This window comes from Anser anser, assembly GCF_964211835.1.
Source record: "Anser anser genome assembly, chromosome: 1".
NCBI lineage: Eukaryota > Metazoa > Chordata > Aves > Anseriformes > Anatidae > Anser > Anser anser.
The window spans coordinates 104,294,597-104,315,764 of record NC_139720.1 but is presented as its reverse complement, the minus strand read 5'-3'; the positions used below and the strand labels follow the sequence as shown (position 1 = coordinate 104,315,764).

The following is a 21,168-nucleotide window of genomic DNA, read 5'->3' as shown; positions in this document are numbered from 1 at the left end:
AAGAGTGAGAGACAACATGTTTTAACTGTGTGAGAATGTCAGGGTAATACCGTTTTTTACATGCTGAAAAAAAAAATCAGTTGGCAAAAGCTGGAAACCAGTAATGAATAAATGGCAAGTCTCCTGTTTGGAGGATAAAAAAATGTTGAGAGGATCTTACTAAATTAAACTCTGAAAAAAAATGTTTTCTAGTAAAGATTTGATTCCTGAGTTTTATGCAGAATATTCTAGATCACCTCAACAGAAAATATGTCTTCTTTTCTGACTTTTCTGAAAAACTGGTCGAGAATTTTCTGAAATAGAGGAACAGAGGTTACCCTCATTAAATGTGGCCAAAAATCACCAGTTGAGTGGCGTATATTTAAATTTTGGTTTTTCTAATATGTCACTTGTGGGAGCATTGGAGTGCTTTAGTTATCACCTGTCAAAACTCTTGCATGAATATCCTATAGTGTCACAATCAGCTGTAAACAGAGTCTGAAATGTTCTGCTAGGCTGGACTAAGGAAAGTATCACCTTGGAAGATAGAGCCCTGTGGCTTCATTAGCACTGTCGGTAACATTACCTTGCATGTTATCAGCTTTATAAACTGTGAAGCCACGAGGTTTCTTTGAGTAATTGGAAAGGAAAGAATAGTATTAAATTTCGTGTTTGTAATTAGGCATGTTATAATTCTGTGTTACAGATGACAGATGTCATCTACCTGGACTTCTGTAAGGCTTTTGACACAGTCCCACGTGACATCCTGATTTCTAAATTGGAGAGATATGGATTTGAAGGGTGGACCATTCGGTGGATAAGGAATTGGCTTGAAGGTTGCACTCAGAAAGTGGTGGTCAATGGCTCTGTGTCCAGGTGGAGGCCAGTGACGAGTGGTGTCCCTCAGGGGTCTGTCCTGGGACCGGTACTGGGTGCACCCTCAGCAAGTTTGCAGATGACACCAAGCTGAGTGGTGCAGTTGATACAACATAAGGAAGGGATGACATCCAAACGGACATGGCTAAGCTTGAGAAGCAGGCCCATGTGAACCAAATAAGGTTCAACAAGTCTAAGTGCAGGGTGCTGCACCTGGGCCGGGGCAATCCTGGACCTGAGGACAGACTGGTAGAAGATCTCATTGAGAGCAGCCCTGTGGAGAGGGATTGGAGGTTCTGGTAGATGATAAACTTGACATGAGCCAGCAGTGTGTGCTTGCAGCCCAGAAGGCCAACTTCATCCTGGGCTGCATCAACAGAGGAGTGGCCAGCAGGTCGGGGAAGCTGATTGTGCCCCTCTGCTCTGCCCTTGTGAGGCCCCACCTGGAGTGCTGCATCCAGGTCTGGGGCCCCAGCACAAGAACGGTGTGGAGCTGTTAGAGCGAGTCCGGAGGAGTGCCACAAAGATGATCAGAGGGCTGGGGCACCTCTCCTACGAAGAAAGGCTGAGAGAGCTGGGGCTGTTCAGCCTGGAGAAGAGAAGGCTCCGTGGAGACCTCATTGCGGCCTTTCAGTGCTTAAAGGGTTCTTATAAAAAGGGTGGAGAAGGACTCTTTACTCAGGTAGATAATGACAGGACAAGGGGGAATGGTTTTAAACTGAAAGGGGAGATTTAGATTGGATGTCAGGAAGAAATTCTTTACTCAGAGGGTGGTGAGGCACTGGAAAAGGTTGCCCACAGAGGTTGTGGATGCCCCGTCCCTGGAGGATTTCAAGGCCAGGCTGGATGGGGCCCTGGCAAACCTGATCTAGTGGGTGGTATCTTTGGCTATAGCCTGGGGGGGTTTGGAACTAGATGATCTTTAAGGTCCCTTCCAACCCAAGCCTTTCTATGATTCTATGATTTTATGATTCTATCATCAGTTTTGTGTACAGAGGAACGTCTTTGTAAGCAACTTCTAAAGGCTTTGCATTATGAAGTAATTACCACAGGAGAATTTGCAAGTATTTCGTTTTCTCTTTAGTGTCCCTACTAGTTTCTCTGTTGATAATTCTTTTATTTCTTTTTCTGTCTATTTCTCACTTTTTGCTTTTTTTCTTCCCTCTTCCCCAAAGCCAGAAGGGATGGAGGTGGAAACTACGTATAACTCTGTGATCTGTGCATCTGGTAAGAGCTTATTTCTTTCTAGGACTTTTTTTTTTCTTTTTTTTTTTCCTTTTCCCTGAAGAAAAGACTAAGACATAAGGAGAAAATGAGGCTTAAAAATTATAGGCATCTAATGAAACTGAATAAACTAGATGTATCTCCAACTGGTAGTGAAACTAATTCTTCCTAAACAGCTGTGATTGTAATAGTTTCTGCAATTGCAGAGGCAGAAGTGTAGCTCTTAGGAAGTGAGGCTGCCTAGGTCCCTGTGGGGACAGAATATCTGGTATTTATTAGGGTTATCTCTAATGTCTTTCATTCTATGCAAGTAAAATCACAAACTGAACTCTGCCAGGACTGCCCACCAAAGCAGGAGAGGCCAGAAAAATAGTCTAGAAAGTGTATTTTCCAAACCAGGCCAGCTGATAGTGCAATGTAGAAATCCATAACATTTTGTGTGTGAGAGTATTGCAGGCCCAATGGAAAATGTGCAGGATGGGAGGATTCCACAACAAAAATGCAGATGAATGGATTTGTTGAAGGCAGGAAACCCCTGCGCAGTGAACTGTATCTCAACCAATTAGCTGACACACATGCATGTAGACATATCAGGAAGCATAACCAAACTGATCTGGTTGTTGTTTGTATTGTTGTCGTTGTTTTGTTTTGTTCTTCCCAGAAAAATCAATGTCAGAGACAGTTGCTCTAGTTCTCCCGGAGAATGTGGTGGATGGTTCAGCAAGAGCATATTTCTCAGTGCTAGGTAAGTGAAGCACTTTCAGTGTCACATGCTATTTTAAAATACTGCCGTGTTTTTTCAACCTGTGCATAGTTGACCTCTGAGCCCTGAATTGTGCTAATGTGCCCTTGAAAATCTCTCATTACCCAGGTGACATCATGGGCACTTCCATGCAGAACCTGCACCAGCTCCTCCAGATGCCATTTGGCTGCGGGGAACAGAACATGGTCCTGTTTGCACCCAACATCTATGTCCTGGACTATCTGAACAAGACAGGGCAGCTGAGTGAGGAGATCAAATCCAAGGCCATTGGATACTTAGTGAGCGGTGAGCTGGGACACAGCTTCTCTGTTAATTCCTTTCCTTGGCGTATGGATAAGGACACTTGACCACTGGCATGTATGATCTAGGGGAGATTTTCCTAGTGCATTCTCTGGAAGGGGACATGATACTGTAGTGGGTTGAGTGAATATAATACAGTATCTACAAGAGAGAGAATTCTGCACTCAGGTAGAGGTGCAGGGTGAGAGAGGACAGTGTCCAAACAGGAACACAGAAAAAGTCCAGAACTGGCAATAAAACAACTCTTTTCTGTAAGAAAACGGTTTTATGAAATATATAAATCAGCCTGTAACGATTAATCTTGGCAGCTGCTTATACAGAATCACAGGCCCCAGAAGGTCTTTAGGATTGAGATTTCAGAAGCATTCTTCACCTTTGGCTGGGCCTGAATTTTTACAGCCAGAACAATTTCTGCTACATTTCATTTGTATGACTCCTTGAAAAGTACTGAGACAACAAAAATATTCTTCTGCTCTCCATTTCAGGGTATCAAAGGCAATTGAACTATAAACACTGGGATGGTTCTTATAGCACCTTTGGGCCCCAATATGGGCAGGTTGGGAATACCTGGTAAGACTTCAGTACCACTGGCTTTGTATTTTTACTCTTCATCCCCTCCCTTTTCTCAGTGTCCTCTTGTGCTTGGTCATTGTGAAAGCTGAAATGGAGGTGGAGGTGAAAGGATAATCGTGACATCATAAATAATCATGTGGGATAAGGGAACAAGGAAGGATGCTAAGGGAGATCCCCTTTAGGTTTGTAATGGTGCACTGATAGCTATTTACCTCCCCAGTACCCTGGTTCAGCTCAAGTAAGGATGACCCTCAGGATGCCCAAGCAAGTTCTTTTTAACAGATGCTGATGAATCCCTAGAATGCAATTGCCCACCTACCCGCAGTCCTCATGTCTGTGAATGGCGGTTACTTTTAGCATTGGTCCCTGTCTCACCAAATTGCTAAGCTAGTTTGTAGTTTCCAACCAGTCCACATAACCAACTTCTGGAGCTTCTACTGCTTTCTTCCAGAGCAGTGATGTCTGCATGGGCCCCATCACCTGTGACGGATACAGGGCCGGCTGTCTCAGTTCCCTCTCTTGCTTTCAGGCTCACAGCCTTTGTCCTCAAGTCCTTTGCCCAGGCCCGGCCATACATCTTCATATATGAGAAGCACATCCAGGATGCTTTGATCTGGCTCACTCAAAAGCAGAAGGAGAATGGTTGCTTCCACAGTTCTGGGACACTCCTGAATAATGCCATGAAGGTAATATATCTGCCTGTTTGGCTCCATATGGCCTTTGTGAGGCTGGAAGTTGACTGTAAGTCAGCCTGGGACCAAAAGAGATATATCAGCACTTGGGGATTGGGAAGGAGAGAGAATCTATGTATATGAACTATTAAAAAAGCAGGAAGAAGCCAATGGCAACTTCTGAAGGACTTAACAATAAGTAGGAGGCTAGGAAGAATTTGTCCTTGCATGATGTAGATAGCATAGCACAGGGAGAAGTCAGTGGTGCTCTGTGGGAATGACATCTACTTTTGTGTTTCCCTGCAGGGTGGAGTGGACAACGAGGTCTCACTGACGGCCTACATCACTATTGCATTGCTGGAGATTCCTCTGCCTGTAACTGTATGTGTCACCTGAGTCACTATTGGTAGTAACTTACCCTACTAGGCTCCCACAGATTATCAAGCCCCTTTACCTTTCAAAGAGGAAATACTGTCTGAATATTCTTTCTTTTCAAGCCCAGACTAGAATAACATTTCCTCCAGTCTCCTCCCTTGTCCAATCCTGTCTCCCACATAAACATTTCATTTAATCTTTTTCTAAGTTCTTTTGTGAAGGATCTTGCTTTTGCTCATTTAAAAGAGTACAGCATGGATTAACTGTGAGTTAAATAATATTTAAATCCCAGAAATGACCCAGATAGGTTTTCTACATCAAAAAAATTCTCCTTTTCTGTTGAAATTGTACATTCCCAACACAACACTAGTAAGAGCCTACTGTGTTGGCACAACACCACATGCAATCAGTCAGGTAATGAATACTTTCCTAGGCAGAAGGATTAGAGACCTACTTCCCACTTTTAAAATCAAACTGGAAAAAAACATTGTAACATGATGTATTAGAAAAGAGAAGGTACTAAATGAGGAACAGCCTCTGACTGTCCATTTGTTACCTGGGGTAGCAGACATGGAGGGTAAGGAATACATGATGGTACAATCTCCATCAGACAGAGGAGTGGGGTTTTCAAGGGTCCGTGTGTACCATGGACCTATTCTTCCTGTTTTTCTACGATAGAATTCAGTGAGAGATCTTGTTGCCCAGTCTCACTGTCTCCCTCTCCACAGCACTCAGTGGTGCGTAATGCTCTCTTCTGCCTGGAAACGGCAGCAAATGGGAAAGAAAACCATGTGTACACCAAGGCACTGCTGGCGTACGCCTTTGCTCTGGCAGGAATGGAGGAGAAGCGGAAGGCGTTGCTTGGCTCACTTGAAAAGGAAGCAGTGAAAAAGGGTGAGCATTCCTGGTGGGATGTTGCTTTCTTCCAGCCCACAGACCTTATCTTTTCCTTTGATAAAATGGCTTTTGTTGGTGGGGCAGTGAGTACAGGAAATGGCTTGTGTGGGTGGGGAAAAGTGTAGGGAGAGGAAACATTTGTGCAAGGTGGTTGCATTTTTGACATCTCCCTCTCAGTGTCCGGTCCTACTTCTCTGCTCTGAGGGGATTCCTCAGGAGGCACTGCACACCACACCATCGGTGCTCAGCAAAAGCATGGCTCTGCTAGCATCTCACCTCGGTCTGCTCTTCTTGTAACGCCAACCACTGCTTAGTAAAGGCTTAGCAATGTTTATGGCCACTCCTTCCTCCCAGCGGATGTGCTCGACACAGAACAAAGTACAGAGGATGATAAACCAGGGAAGAGAGAGATGTGCTGAGACAGAAGACAAACATACGGGTCATTTCAGAGGTGCTAGCGTAAGCTAAGTGTCTTGCAGGAAACCGCATAAAGACTCGGAACTGTTCTGGTAAAGTCAGCCTGAACAGTCAGTTTGCCCAAGCGTTGTCTGTCAGGGTGGTGGAGGAAGCGTCATCAGCACCTTCTGCCTTCTGCACCTGTGGGTGGCTCTCAAGACCCGCTCTCATTTTCCCTCACGGAGCTTGTTACTTGTCCCACCCAGGCATCTCTACTCAAAATGGGACAGTGTCCCAGCCTGGTGCTCTATGTAGATCTCTGGCTCCTTGAGGTGTTCAAGCCCTTAAATGCCTCCATGAGCGTGGAGTTTAAGTGGAAGTGGTATCCTGGTGCGAAGACAGGGCCTCAGCACTCCTAGACTAGTTGTAAACATGCAACGAGTGAGGCGCTATTTCACCCTTCCTGTTTCATCCTGTAGTTGCATGCTGGGGGCTTTGTCCTCACCGCAGCACCAACAGGGTCAGTAACTCCTTCTGTGCAAGTAACTATTCCTTGTTGTCTTCTTTGCCCGCTCCCTGCCTCCTGTGAAGATGGGTCTGTTCACTGGCAGCGGCCTGGGAAAGAGATGGTGGCTGATCTCCCCTATTATCACTACCGAGCTCCCTCTGCTGAAGTGGAGATGACGGCCTACGTGCTCCTTGCTCACCTCACCACACAGCCGGCACCTTCCCAGGAGGAGCTGTCGTTTGCATCTCTTATTGCGAAGTGGATCAGCGGTCAGCAGAATCCCAATGGAGGCTTCTCCTCCACCCAGGTGAGCAACTTCCCTCCCCTGACCTCACACATCAATGTCAGGAGATTGTCAGAGTGTCAGAGAGCAAGGTAGGAGCACAGTAAGGTTTGCCCAGGCAGGAACTGTACCCCTGCAGTCTAGCCCCGTAGCATCTGCCGCAGCTACCAAATTCCCCAAAAGGCTGGAGGCCAATATATATGTCAAGTAGAACCACTGGGAGTGACTGGTATTTGGATTCATGACCTGGCTTTCTTGACAAAGAGGGACAGAACGGCAGTGGCCTGAGTGACAATGCAATTTGGAGCCCCCACCACAGTTTGCGTGTGCGCATGCAGGTGCTGCTTCCCCTGTGGAGAATGGCGTTGAAGGCTCCGCAGAGCTCCACAACAGGGAGTTGAGGGACGCGCAAGTGCTGTGCAGAGGACACAGCAAGAGAATGGAAGCATGTAAAAACTCACCTTTTCCATCTCTCCTTACTTGAGACTGGAGAAAGTGGAGAATGGAGGAGCGGGTGCCCACCGCCAGCAAAGGGCAGGCTCTGGGAGGACGGGTTGTGGAACGGCTGACTGGGCTAACCCGGCCCTGGGTGCCGGGACCTGTCTCTTGCAGGACACAGTGGTGGCTCTGCAAGCCCTGTCTGTGTACGGGGCTGTCACCTATGCCAAGAGTGGAGCAGCTTCCCAAGTGACCCTGAGATCTGGAGGGGACTTCCAGCAGGACTTCCAAGTGGACCCCTCAAACCGGCTGCTGCTCCAGCGCGTGCCCCTGCCCCAGGTGCCAGGGGAGTACAGCGCAGAGGTGTCTGGTGAAGGATGCGTCTACCTGCAGGTGAGGGCGATGGAGGCAGATGCTGTCCCGGGAGGGGAGCCCCTTCCCCGGCAGGAGCCAGGGAGAGGACAGGAAGGACAAGGGAGAGGGGAGGAGTGTGGGGGAAGGCTCTGGCAGAGGAGAAAAGTGTTGGTGTGCGGGGGAGGGAGAGCGGGAGGGACAGAGCTTCGTGTGAGGGAGCTGTGAGAATGGAGAAGGGGGAGGGCTGGGCCCGGAGACGATGGTCTCTCTCCTGGGTTGTGCACGCACACACACGCTCACACAGAGCTGCTGGCTCTCCCCCAGACGAGCCTGAGGTACAACGTGCAGCCCACGCAGGAGAACGCGCCCTTCACGCTCCATGTGTACACCACCCCAGAGACATGTGAGGACTCCTGGACTCCCAAGGTCTTTGACATAGGCATAAACGTCAGGTAAGTCCGTGCTTGGTCTGAGCCTTCCTGAGAAGCCATGGGAGCTGGAGGAGCCTTGGTGGTCCAGGGTGAGCCAGTCTGGGTGGGGCAGGGCAGCCCCCCGCAAGGTGGGCCAGAAGCAGCTGGGCTGGGAGGAGAGGCTGTGGAGGAAGGGGGCGTCCTGCAGGGGTGAAGCTGTGTGGGGAGCCCAGGGCTGCAGGAGTGGGGGGTGGGCTGGAGAAGAAGGTGTTGGGCTGCCTGAAAGCGGTGGGATGTCAGGCGTTAGGGAAGAAGTGGAAGTGCCCCCAGCTTTGACATGAGGCGCTCTCAATGTTTGCTGCTTGGTTCCTCAGTTACACAGGCGAGCGCAACGTCTCCAACATGGTGATTGTTGATGTGAAAATGCTGTCGGGATTCATCCCTGTCAAGTCCTCAGTAAGAAAGGTAGGAGCCCATGTGAATTATTTCTCCAAGGATATCTGCCCCTAATCCATTCCCTTTTTTAAAGGAGTGCCTAGTTCTTCTCCTGGTATCTTTTCCAATGTTAGCCCTGCCTCACTTTTCCCCTGGTTCTTCTATCCATCTCCTGTCTCCAGATCTCCTGTGGTGCACGAGGGATTCCAGTAGAAGCAGCCCCTTCTCACACCCGTACCACTTTAGGTAGCTTGCATTAATGTATTGTGTGGACCTGAGCCTGAGATTTGGGAAGATACAATCAGGTCCAATTTCAAGTATTCAGGAGCCTCAAAAGATTTTCAATAGCTGTGAAAATGCCATTCCCTCATTACCTTTTTTACTTTTTTTTTTTTTTTTTGTCATGGAAGTGCAACAGCATGAGATGGTCAGAACTGAGATAAGACTTACGGTGAGGGGCTCTACACGAGTATTTGCTGATTCCTATAGGACGTATGTTCCCCATGCATTACTTCTCAGCCTCTACCTGCTAAAAGTTTCGTGATTGGAAGAAGGTTCAGTGAGTTGAAGGAGGAGTGACATCCCTTCAGGTCTGTAACCTCTTCCTTGTCTTCTCTTTCCAGCTCTCAAGCATCCAGCCTTTCCAAATCCAACGAACAGAAGTCAGCTCAAACCACGTTCTGGTGTATGTAGAGAAGGTAAGGACAAACTCCGGGTTGCAGAGGGACACACGGTGGAGCTCTGAATTACATTGGCAATACCAAGGACAAAGAAGTAGTGGAATATTAAGCACCACAAGCCTTGTAACCATGAAACACAAACCTGTTTGCCAGTCTCCTCGTCTCTCTCGCATGGATGACTACCCCATCCCAGCCCTCAGCAGGTTTTCTCTCCGTGCCTGCACACAGATCAGCCCACACCTGCCCACCAGCCACCAGCTCCCCCAGTGTGGGGAAAGGCCCCAGGGTTTCCCCTTGCCCCTCAGCCAGGCCACACACACCCCCAGGGCCCAGGGCACTGGTGGCAGGGGGAGCACTAGTGGAAGGAGGCCAGCGAGGAGACACCGGGAGAGACCAAGGCAGATGCAGAGGCACCCCTAAACCTCCACTGCTTCCCTTCTCCAGCTGAACCACGAGACCTTGAGCTTTTCCTTCACGGTGGAGCGGGACATCCCTGTGCAGGGCCTGAAGCCAGCTCAGGTGAAGGTCTATGACTACTACGAGACAGGTAAGTGCGGGTCTGGGAGTGCCCCTGGGAACGAGTACGGGGAGTTGGATATGTGGAGGTGCATGGGAGCTCTGGGGACCCACAGCTGCCCCTGGCACCCATCCCTATGCCAGCCAACAGCCCTGCTCTCTCCTTCCCCTTGTTTTCCAGATGAGTTTGCCACACAGGAGTACAGCGCTCCCTGCACCACAGGTAGGGTATGGAGAGCTCTTCTCTTCTTCAGAGTTTTCTAAATCTTCCTCACCGTGCATGAGGTTTTCCAGTCAGTGCTTATCTGTGTCTGACAGTTATTTTGAATGAGATTTTCCCAGTGCATACGCACAAATTTTGGATGCAAAACTGTGAACACAGGAGGCACAGTGGTGTTGTCTCACTGAAAACTGACTCTCCTTGAATTCTCACAGTCAGGTCCTTCTGGCTTGACTGAAGGTTATTGTCCGGTTGGTGCCCCATATCCTTCTTCTTTGAGCTCGAGTTTCGTACATCATTTTTGTTGTCTTGGCATCAGGGTATCTGCTGGACCTTCCTGAATGCTCCTGCTAGTGTAGCTATGGGATCTTGCTGATCATGGGACTTGGCTCTTCCAAACCACCTGGCACTCTGCTTCCCAGAAGTGCGCTGTCTAAATCAATAGAACAAATCAAGGTCACCAGCATATATATCCCATACAGCAGCATGTCATGGTCTGACCTTCCGTGATACCGTACCATGCTCCAGAACCTCCTGCCCAAGCATGGTATACCTTTTCACTAAAGCTGTAATATGGTGCTGCTCGTAGCTCCTCATTTCCTACTCTGGGTATACAGCCATACATGCAGCAAGAAGTCCTCATCGAGGAGGAATCCTGCACAGCCCTTACTATTGAAATGGTTTGTCCATTTTAAGAACTTGGGTTTTCCTCCCTCGTATGGTGAGAGAAAACTGCCCTAGTGACAAACCCACACCTGTACACACAGCCATGACATTTTTCGTGGCGGGAGCATAGCTGTACGGTGTGGCACCCCAGCCTGCTTAGCAATTGTATGTGGCAAAGCCTTACAAGCTGGTGGCACATTGCAGCATGATACATCTTGCTCTGTCTTTCTCTCCACTTGAGAGAGGGAACTAGCATCTCTCTCTAACTCCTGTCCCCTTCCATTTTCTCTCATCCTTGCAGAGGAAGTAGATCAGGGCAACGCGTGAGGAATACTCCAAGCTGCTAGACCCCACCTGCCTCAGTATCACCACCATCTACAGAGAGAATAGACTGACATTTGGACAGTGCCTGCAAGGAATGAAAAACGAACTTTACAAACAAATTAACTGTACTGACCAATGATTTTTGAACAGCTTATTCCCAGTTCTGTTTCTTGCTGCTCAATCTCCAGTCACAGCTTTAATCTCTCTGGCTTCTTAGGTTGAAGAGCATCCCACCCAGCCATGCTTCCATGCCTGTGTGCAGAACTGTAAGGCTGACAGTTATAAAGATAGAAGACGATTTAAGTCAGGGTCAGCTTTTCTAATGTAGCTCTCTCCGAGATGTTTACTCCAAACGTGTTAGCTGAGATTCTGTCTAAACAATGGAGAAGGACAGGTACTTCTTGAGAGAAATTTCTCTTCCCTGGCTTAGAAACCATGACTTGATTGAATTGCCCTCTGCAGGTGCCTATCCATGTCTCTTACCTGGAGGCAGTCCGGATGATCAACTAACGTTACACAAAATAATGTGCCCAGGAGCCACTCCTTCCAGGATTGTTTCTTATTCTTAGAGATGTAGGAGTAGACTAACAGTCTGCCCTCTTCTAAGTTAAATGTGAAGCTTAGAACATGCAAGGGGTGTTGGGGCAGTGGAGGGCCAGAGGGATATATGCATGTATTGTGCATTCAGCTGATAACTTATAATAATAGCCTGTTCTCCAGATGAAGCTTGGGCCTTCTTGTGGAAACTTCCATGTGTTGTACCTGCTGCTTCTTGAAGGTTCCCAGGGAGTTATGAGTAAACACTGTCTTGGCAAGCAGCATGGCCTAGAAGCTAATAGCATTTACCAGTACCCTAACTATCTGAGTCTAGTATAAATAGCATGTTTATTTAAATCATAGAGCTGCTTTGGTGAAACTGTCCCTAATCCTCTTATATTAAGGTGTCTCCAGGTTGTGACTGTTTATTCTCATTAAATGCTTATTGCTAGATATCATGGCTTGTATATCCAAAGTATGCACAGCTAGTTGTTGCATCCAATTTTCTCTTAGTGCACCTATCCAGACAATGGTACTGAAAACAAATAAAGTTCTTCAGCTATTTTGCTAAATATTAATATTATTTCACATTATCTCTTGGTGATTGGTGTTTACTCACCCAAGACCTTTTTGACACCTCATATTCAGAGAAGCCTATGAAATCAACAGGCTTCAGAGAATGCTGAGCAAAATTTCTAATTGAGCATGAATACTAATTACATTTTTATTTGATTTAGAAATAGTAAAACCATTTCATTTCCTACCATAATTTATTTTCCAGGTGCTCAAAGCAACATAATTTTTGATTTCTGAATGAAACTGTTTTGATTTTAGACCGTTACAATTTGCCTTTGAAGCATGTAAAGCTTGCTCCATGGGGGTAGAAATGGAATATTCAGATATTCTTGTGCTTTCCTACAGTAGCGTTGATAAAGTTTCTTGTGTCATATGCCATGGAGGGCCTGCAAACATGTGACTGACAATTCACATCCTAGTCAAGCAGAGGGATGTTAAACTACTTTACAGATGTGGGCTAGGTGGGGAACTCCAGCCAGATGATAAGTGATGTGGCTACTCATGGGCACCAATTAGGCGTTGTCTAATTTAACCTGGCAGCAGCAAAATACTGTGTTAACTCTTTCTATGGTAGAAAACCATTATCCAAATTCTGTGAATGGAACATATTCCAGAGATTTTACAGATTTTTAAACTAAATTGTCATGATGATCACTTTGTTTCATTTGAGGCAGAAAAGATGCAGCAGCATAACCATGGTAAACTACTTGCCAAAAAGCAAATGAAACTAAAGGAGCTGTTGACATCTATCTACAGGTTGCTGTAAATGAGGGTCTGTATTTGCAAACCTATGTCTGTATGCACAAGTTTGCACACCTGGCACTTTTGAACCTGCTTGCCCTTAACTACGTCTCAGCTGGGACTGTGTACCTCCAATACTGTCTCTAATAATCCCAAAGCAGGGGGGCAACTATAAAAAAAAAAAAAAGAAAAAAAAAAAGTGCCAGAGCGAACTGCTTTCCTCACAAAATGATGAGTTTTAGCTCATAGAAGGGAAAGAGGGTCTTCAGACACCCACATGGATAATGACAACTCAAAGAGCTTAAGCAACATTAAAATAAATATAAGTTATTTGCTTAATCTGTGACATAGTATTGACAACCTGGGTCTGTGCATATGAAAGAAGCTGCATGAGGGACTCCTACAGATGTGTTTGCTTAAGCTATCATTGGAAGGTTCAAAGGCACTTCTGCACACAGAGCAATTCAAACAAAATACACCACATGCCATATGACCTAGTGAGCTAGGGCTGATCTCTACTGCATCCTTGGGAGAGACCCTTGGGAGACTAGAGAGTATGTGGTAATTTGTGTAACTAACATGCAAAAAAAGTTTAACCCAAACTACCAGAGAGGGATCCAGGACCTCTCATCTGAATTCTGTGGAACCACTAAGCCTAATTGTGAGCCTAGCTGTAAGCCTAGTTAGGAAAAAGTTAGAAACATACTAGCACTCTGGTTGATTTGTTTTGTTTCTGAAGGACATACCCAGATGATGGAAACTCGGGTATCAGACAAGCAATTTGGTAATCATCCCATACAATCTGGCCAACTATAAGAAAAAGTTCCACTCAAACTTTCGTTGCTATACCTATTCAGAGTTTATAGGTACAGTAATGTTGATACATAAGCATTAGACAAAAGAGCACAGTTATTTGGTTAAATAAAAGCTTCTACTAAAACACTCTGTCGTGCTTCCTTGGGCCATCACACCTTCTAAACTACTGTTAACTCCATGTAATACATCAGGCTAGGTCAGCTAGGGTCAGGCAAGATCAGCAACTTGTCAAAGGGGAGAAAATGAAAACTGTACTAAAATTACTCAAAAGAATATAATAGACCTCCAGGCCTCCTCTAAGGGGAATAAGATAAAGTTTTCATAAAAAAATGCAACAGTTTTGGCTTAGAAGGTAGATCTTGTTTGAAATTCTGGATGATGATGTTAAGTTCCCAGTCCCTCTCTGATTTCACTTCAGCTGTTTGGAAACAAACAGACAATGTCTTCATGGGAAAGGTTTCCTTTCACAGATCCTCCCTTCACTTCTAGCTGTTCTGAAAAATCAGTTTGGACAGGTTCTACAGCCCATCTGCTGCACAGCAGTGATTTCACCACGGAATTGTGGGAGTTATATGAAGAGAGGTTTATGTCCAAGAACTATCTTGCAGAAAACACCCACATTTACAAGCAGGGAGCCAAGTTTCCAGGGCATAGTGGACCAGGCAGAATTCCCTTTCCTCCTAGAGAACTGGCAAGTATGATGACAAACCTCCCCACTGCCAAAAAATGTCTGTCTCCTGGTATTCCCGAAGACTTGCCAAACACTTTCTTGCAATGGATGGCTCTTTATCTAAATCTCAGAGCACTTCACAGTCTGAGCTGCTGATGGGAAGAGTGAAAAGGCACACTAACAAAAAATAAGGCCAGAGGCACCTTTGGAGAATCAAGACTTAATTTATTTATACTGTCACTTCTTTTTTTGGTGTTCAGGTGTCCTTATGTAACGTTTCAGTAGGCCACCTTAACGAGAAGATCCTCTAGAGGCACAGACATGTGAGCTGATCCAGCAGGGCTCACACAAGATGTGTTCTTCAAGCGTTTCCCTGTTCAGCTTTGTCTGGAGGTGTGGAAATGACAGAATGAGAGATGGTTCCTGAGGAAGCAGTATCCAGAGCCCCGGACATCTTCCCTGCGTTCTGGTGGCCCCTTCTTTCATGCCATGTGAGTTCAAGCCCAGTTAAATCCTAGGAACCTATGTCACCTAAAATTCTGAGTTGCAGATGGATTGGGAATGGCTGGACATGTTCAAGAAATCCTTGCTACAGAGATGGAAGGGGAGGCAGAGATATCTGCCTTAGAAAGCATGTGCTACCCCAGTACATGTTCTCTCTCAGCACCTGGATTTCCCAAAGAATGGGAAAAAAAAAAAAAACAAAACAAAAAACAAACAAACAAACAAACAAAAAACCACCAGGGCAGTTTGACAGGTCCCCACTGAAGACATGTCAATAGCATCACCATCTCCCCAAGACAGCTGGGAGGCAATTCTTCAACATGACATACACAGAGGAAAATACAAGTGCCTCTGTGTAAATTAAGGCAATAACATTGGGATTGAGCCTCAGTGAACAAAAAGGAAAGGCTTACACAGGACATGGGGTAGCCAGTATTGCATTCCTTCTCTGTACTAAGGTATGTCACAAGACTGCTACAGGCATAGTGAAGACATGCCCAGAGACTATATCTAGGCTGAGGATACCCCTGGTTTGCAAAGATGTTCATTCAAAAGAACCTGCAATTGGGCATACTAGAACATGTCATTTGTTCCTATGTTCCCTACCTGTGGTGCAGGGAGCGCTGTACTCCTGTGTGGCAAATTCATCTGGAAAACAGAAGGGGAAGGAGAGAGCAGGGCTGTTGGCTGGCATAGGGATGGGTGCCAGGGGCAGCTGTGGGTCCCCAGAGCTCCCATGCACCTCCACATATCCAACTCCCCGTACTCGTTCCCAGGGACACCCCCAGACCCGCACTTACCTGTCTCGTAGTAGTCATAGACCTTCACCTGAGCTGGCTTCAGGCCTTGCACAGGGATGTCCCGCTCTACCGTGAAGGAAAAGCTCAAGGTCTCGTGGTTCAGCTGGAGAAGGGAAGCAGTGGAGGTTTAGGGGTGCCTCTGCATCTGCCTTGGTCTCTCCCGGTGTCTCCTCGCTGGCCTCCTTCCACTAGTGCTCCCCCTGCCACCAGTGCCCTGGGCCCTGGGGGTGTGCGTGGCGTGGCTGAGGGGCAAGGGGAAACCCTGAGGTCTTTCCCCACACTGGGGGAGCCGGTGGCTGGTGGGCAGGTGTGGGCTGATCTGTGTGCAGGCACGGAGAGAAAACCTGCTGAGGGCTGGGAGGAAGGTACCAGTAAATCTTGAAAGGTGGGCAAAAGTCAGTATGAAATTCATTCCTACTTTTGTCAGACCCATGGTAGTTTTGAGGTCCATGTCTTTTGCCCTGAGTGGCTAAATGTCCCCATGCTTGTGTTTCTCTGACCCATTCTAGCCCCAGATGGACACTCACCTTTTCCAGATACACTAAAACATGGTTGGTACTCAACTCCGTACGTTCAATAGCTATGTGGTGTTGCAGCTGAAGAAAGAAGACCAAAATTTTACTGAGTTGAGAGTAGTCTCCCTGTGCCATTTCCACAGGCCTATGGATGGGACGCTAAGGGAATAAAATACTATGGGGAATGAGGGAACCAACTAAGTCTGCAGCATGGAACTTAGTGCCTCCTTGGTAGGGCCAAGGTCTTCCCTTCACCAGTCTGGCAAATGAAGTACTGCCTGGCTTCAGCAGAGACAGATCACTGGTCCAAACACAGCAATGGAAAAATGCAATGATAACACATTATTTCAGGCTTGCTAGTTCTGCAGTGTCATCTCATAATCTCTAATATTTTCTATGCCATGCACTTGATGAACCTCTCAAAAGGTAATCTAACAAATGAACTGTTACAGGACAAACTATAAGCCACAAGGTAAGATTTGCAAAAGGAACAAGAAAGCAATACTACTTTTGAAGGTGGTACATAAAGACAATGTTTTTAGCAGGGTATCAGAACTCAGTGATAACTGAGTGCTGGAATCCCTTGTGCACCACAGGAGACCTGTAGACAGGAGACGGGTAAAAGAACCAGGGGAAAAATGAGGCAGGGCTAACATTGGAAAAGATACCAGGAAAATAACTAGGCACTCCTTTAAAAAAGGGAATGGATTGGGGCAGATATCCTTGGAGAAATAATTCACATGGGCTCCTACCTTTCTTACTGAGGACTTGACAGGGATGAATCCCGACAGCATTTTCACATCAACAATCACCATGTTGGAGACGTTGCGCTCGCCTGTGTAACTGAGGAACCAAGCAGCAAACATTGAGAGCGCCTCATGTCAAAGCTGGGGGCACTTCCACTTCTTCCCTAACGCCTGACATCCCACCGCTTTCGGGCAGCCCAACACCTTCTTCTCCAGCCCACCCCCCACTCCTGCAGCCCTGGGCTCCCCACACAGCTTCACCCCTGCAGGACGCCCCCTTCCTCCACAGCCTCTCCTCCCAGCCCAGCTGCTTCTGGCCCACCTTGCGGGGGGCTGCCCTGCCCCACCCAGACTGGCTCACCCTGGACCACCAAGGCTCCTCCAGCTCCCATGGCTTCTCAGGAAGGCTCAGACCAAGCACGGACTTACCTGACGTTTATGCCTATGTCAAAGACCTTGGGAGTCCAGGAGTCCTCACATGTCTCTGGGGTGGTGTACACATGGAGCGTGAAGGGCGCGTTCTCCTGCGTGGGCTGCACGTTGTACCTCAGGCTCGTCTGGGGGAGAGCCAGCAGCTCTGTGTGAGCGTGTGTGTGCGTGCACAACCCAGGAGAGAGACCATCGTCTCCGGGCCCAGCCCTCCCCCTTCTCCATTCTCACAGCTCCCTCACACGCAGCTCTGTCCCTCCCGCTCTCCCTCCCCCGCACACCAACACTTTTCTCCTCTGCCAGAGCCTTCCCCCACACTCCTCCCCTCTCCCTTGTCCTTCCTGTCCTCTCCCTGGCTCCTGCCGGGGAAGGGGCTCCCCTCCCGGGACAGCATCTGCCTCCATCGCCCTCACCTGCAGGTAGACGCATCCTTCACCAGACACCTCTGCGCTGTACTCCCCTGGCACCTGGGGCAGGGGCACGCGCTGGAGCAGCAGCCGGTTTGAGGGGTCCACTTGGAAGTCCTGCTGGAAGTCCCCTCCAGATCTCAGGGTCACTTGGGAAGCTGCTCCACTCTTGGCATAGGTGACAGCCCCGTACACAGACAGGGCTTGCAGAGCCACCACTGTGTCCTGCAAGAGACAGGTCCCGGCACCCAGGGCCGGGTTAGCCCAGTCAGCCGTTCCACAACCCGTCCTCCCAGAGCCTGCCCTTTGCTGGCGGTGGGCACCCGCTCCTCCATTCTCCACTTTCTCCAGTCTCAAGTAAGGAGAGATGGAAAAGGTGAGTTTTTACATGCTTCCATTCTCTTGCTGTGTCCTCTGCACAGCACTTGCGCGTCCCTCAACTCCCTGTTGTGGAGCTCTGCGGAGCCTTCAACGCCATTCTCCACAGGGGAAGCAGCACCTGCATGCGCACACGCAAACTGTGGTGGGGGCTCCAAATTGCATTGTCACTCAGGCCACTGCCGTTCTGTCCCTCTTTGTCAAGAAAGCCAGGTCATGAATCCAAATACCAGTCACTCCCAGTGGTTCTACTTGACATATATATTGGCCTCCAGCCTTTTGGGGAATTTGGTAGCTGCGGCAGATGCTACGGGGCTAGACTGCAGGGGTACAGTTCCTGCCTGGGCAAACCTTACTGTGCTCCTACCTTGCTCTCTGACACTCTGACAATCTCCTGACATTGATGTGTGAGGTCAGGGGAGGGAAGTTGCTCACCTGGGTGGAGGAGAAGCCTCCATTGGGATTCTGCTGACCGCTGATCCACTTCGCAATAAGAGATGCAAACGACAGCTCCTCCTGGGAAGGTGCCGGCTGTGTGGTGAGGTGAGCAAGGAGCACATAGGCCGTCATCTCCACTTCAGCAGAGGGAGCTCGGTAGTGATAGTAGGGGAGATCAGCCACCATCTCTTTCCCAGGCCGCTGCCAGTGAACAGACCCATCTTCACAGGAGGCAGGGAGCGGGCAAAGAAGACAACAAGGAATAGTTACTTGCACAGAAGGAGTTACTGACCCTGTTGGTGCTGCGGTGAGGACAAAGCCCCCAGCATGCAACTACAGGATGAAACAGGAAGGGTGAAATAGCGCCTCACTCGTTGCATGTTTACAACTAGTCTCGGAGTGCTGAGGCCCTGTCTTCGCGCCAGGATACCACTTCTACTTAAACTCCATGCTCATGGAGGCATTTAAAAGCTTGAACACCTCAAGGAGCCAGAGATCTACATAGAGCACCAGGCTGGGACACTGTCCCATTTTGAGTAGAGATGCCTGGGTGGGACAAGTAACAAGCTCCATGAGGGAAAATGAGAGCGGGTCTTGAGAGCCACCCACAGGTGCAGAAGGCAGAAGGTGCTGATGACGCTTCCTCCACCACCCTGACAGACAACGCTTGGGCAAACTGACTGTTCAGGCTGACTTTACCAGAACAGTTCCGAGTCTTTATGCGGTTTCCTGCAAGACACTTAGCTTACGCTAGCACCTCTGAAATGACCCGTAAGTTTGTCTTCTGTATCAGCACATCTCTCTCTTCCCTGGTTTATCATCCTCTGTACTTTGTTCTGTGTCGAGCACATCCGCTGGGAGGAAGGAGCGGCCATAAACATTGCTAAGCCTTTACTAAGCAGTGGTTGGCGTTACAAGAAGAGCAGACCGAGGTGAGATGCTAGCAGAGCCATGCTTTTGCTGAGCACCGATGGTGTGGTGTGCAGTGCCTCCTGAGGAATCCCCTCAGAGCAGAGAAGTAGGACTGGACACTGAGAGGGAGCTGTCAAAAATGCAACCGCCTTGCACAAGTGTTTCCTCTCCCTACACTTTTCCCCACCCACACAAGCCATTTCCTGCACTCACTGCCCCACCAACAAAAGCCATTTTATCAAAGGAAAAGATAAGGTCTGTGGGCTGGAAGAAAGCAACATCCCACCAGGAACACTCACCCTTTTTCACTGCTTCCTTTTCAAGTGAGCCAAGCAACGCCTTCCGCTTCTCCTCCATTCCTGCCAGAGCAAAGGCGTACGCCAGCAGTGCCTTGGTGTACACGTGGTTTTCTTTCCCATTTGCTGCTGTTTCCAGGCAGAAGAGAGCATTACGCACCACTGAGTGCTGTGGAGAGAGAACCAATTTTTGGAAGGCTGGGAATAGATGAGGTTTGTGCCTTACTAACTACACATCATTCCCCTGGATGCTGAAGTGGGGTCTGCCAGAATAAGGTCTAGGGACATACAGAGTACAGTATTTTTCTGAAATGTCTAACATGACAGCACATAATTCCTATATCACAGGAACCAACAGCTGTGTTTTTTTTCCAGTCTGGGTCAAATTCTGGACAGTACTGCGTCATCCTAGACTGACTCAAATTAGGGTGCAGACACATACAGTTACAGGCAGAGGAATTTCCAGCAGTGCAATAGTGATGTAGGCCGTCAGCGAGACCTCGTTGTCCACTCCACCCTGTCAGAAAAGACAAAGGTAGATGTTTAGTGACATATTTTCTCCTCTTCATTTTTTTCTACCGTTGCTGTGGTAATACTTTATTCTGTACTGTAGACCCTTTAGCTTTCCTCCTCCCCATTGCTGCTCATGTGGTGCTATCATTGCCACTTTTATACTGCAGGTTTGCCTTGACTCTTCTTCCTGTCATGGCAATCATACAGAATGGCCTCTGTCTCATTACTTCTTGCCATTGACATGGGATTTCTCTATCTGCCTGGGTGCTCAAGAAGCTCAGCTGCACCCATCTGACTTATGGTCAAGTGCCAGCTTAACTAAAAGCCAACCAGGCAGGCATGCTACCTTCATGGCATTGTTCAGGAGTGTCCCAGAACTGTGGAAACAGCCATTCTCTTTCTGTTTGTAGGACAGCCACCTCAAAGCATCCTGGATGTGCCTTTCATCTATGAAGATGTGAGGCCGGGCCTGGGCAAAGGACTTCAGGACAAAGGCCGTGAGCCTGTAATGAAGAAAGAGCAGTGAGAGGGGCTGTGCAGGCCCACTGTCCATCTCATGTGCACATCACCTGTCTGGAAGAAGGCAGGAAGGCCTGGGGAATGAAAGGCCAATTAGTTGGACCACAAGTACATCTTAACTTCAAAATATCTGTCAAAAAATAGTTTCTCACCTTGATTTCTCCTCTGTCTCTGGGCCTATAAAACCCTATGATCCTTTTGCATTGAGGCTACAGTTTGGAGGACAAAGACTGTTGATCTGCATCTAAACAAATCTCTTTGGAAAAAGCAGAGAATTGTATGCCAATTAGCTTAACATCAGCATGACAGTAATAATCAAAATGACAGGGAAGAATCAATCCCTCATAGCTCATGGTCTGCTGGCAGGACTCTCACTAGAAATTCATGTCTCATGGGTTTCCCAGAATTCCCCAGATGTGTCAGTAAAACTATGAATACAGTAGAACATATTAAAAGAGTGAGCTGAGAAGCTAGTGCTGTTAC

The 21,168-nt window shown here is 47.9% G+C and overlaps 2 protein-coding genes across 4 annotated transcripts in view; one reads left to right on the top strand and one right to left on the bottom strand.

Moving 5' to 3' along the window:
- LOC310893397 (alpha-2-macroglobulin-like) overlaps window positions 1-12,003 on the top strand; it is a 40,028-nt gene extending 28,025 nt beyond the window's left edge. For both annotated transcript variants that reach the window (XM_083822334.1, XM_083822335.1), the window contains exons 22-36: window positions 2,031-2,082; window positions 2,741-2,824; window positions 2,951-3,127; window positions 3,628-3,712; window positions 4,245-4,401; window positions 4,693-4,767; window positions 5,490-5,655; window positions 6,646-6,869; window positions 7,458-7,676; window positions 7,962-8,089; window positions 8,422-8,512; window positions 9,106-9,180; window positions 9,607-9,709; window positions 9,860-9,901; window positions 10,866-12,003. In XM_083822334.1, the coding sequence (XP_083678460.1) occupies window positions 2,031-2,082; window positions 2,741-2,824; window positions 2,951-3,127; window positions 3,628-3,712; window positions 4,245-4,401; window positions 4,693-4,767; window positions 5,490-5,655; window positions 6,646-6,869; window positions 7,458-7,676; window positions 7,962-8,089; window positions 8,422-8,512; window positions 9,106-9,180; window positions 9,607-9,709; window positions 9,860-9,901; window positions 10,866-10,891 (1,704 nt within the window). In that variant the 3' untranslated portion in view covers window positions 10,892-12,003. The remainder of the gene's footprint in view (window positions 1-2,030; window positions 2,083-2,740; window positions 2,825-2,950; window positions 3,128-3,627; window positions 3,713-4,244; window positions 4,402-4,692; window positions 4,768-5,489; window positions 5,656-6,645; window positions 6,870-7,457; window positions 7,677-7,961; window positions 8,090-8,421; window positions 8,513-9,105; window positions 9,181-9,606; window positions 9,710-9,859; window positions 9,902-10,865) is intronic.
- A 2,429-nt stretch (window positions 12,004-14,432) lies between these two features.
- The window catches only part of A2M (alpha-2-macroglobulin), a 28,229-nt gene continuing 21,493 nt past the window's right edge, over window positions 14,433-21,168 (bottom strand). For both annotated transcript variants that reach the window (XM_083822117.1, XM_083822118.1), the window contains exons 26-36: window positions 20,513-20,669; window positions 20,096-20,170; window positions 19,657-19,822; window positions 18,443-18,666; window positions 17,636-17,854; window positions 17,223-17,350; window positions 16,800-16,890; window positions 16,060-16,128; window positions 15,533-15,635; window positions 15,339-15,380; window positions 14,433-14,615 (exon numbers count right to left, since the gene is read on the bottom strand). In XM_083822117.1, coding sequence (XP_083678243.1) covers window positions 14,590-14,615; window positions 15,339-15,380; window positions 15,533-15,635; window positions 16,060-16,128; window positions 16,800-16,890; window positions 17,223-17,350; window positions 17,636-17,854; window positions 18,443-18,666; window positions 19,657-19,822; window positions 20,096-20,170; window positions 20,513-20,669 — 1,300 coding nt within the window. In that variant the 3' untranslated portion in view covers window positions 14,433-14,589. The remainder of the gene's footprint in view (window positions 14,616-15,338; window positions 15,381-15,532; window positions 15,636-16,059; window positions 16,129-16,799; window positions 16,891-17,222; window positions 17,351-17,635; window positions 17,855-18,442; window positions 18,667-19,656; window positions 19,823-20,095; window positions 20,171-20,512; window positions 20,670-21,168) is intronic.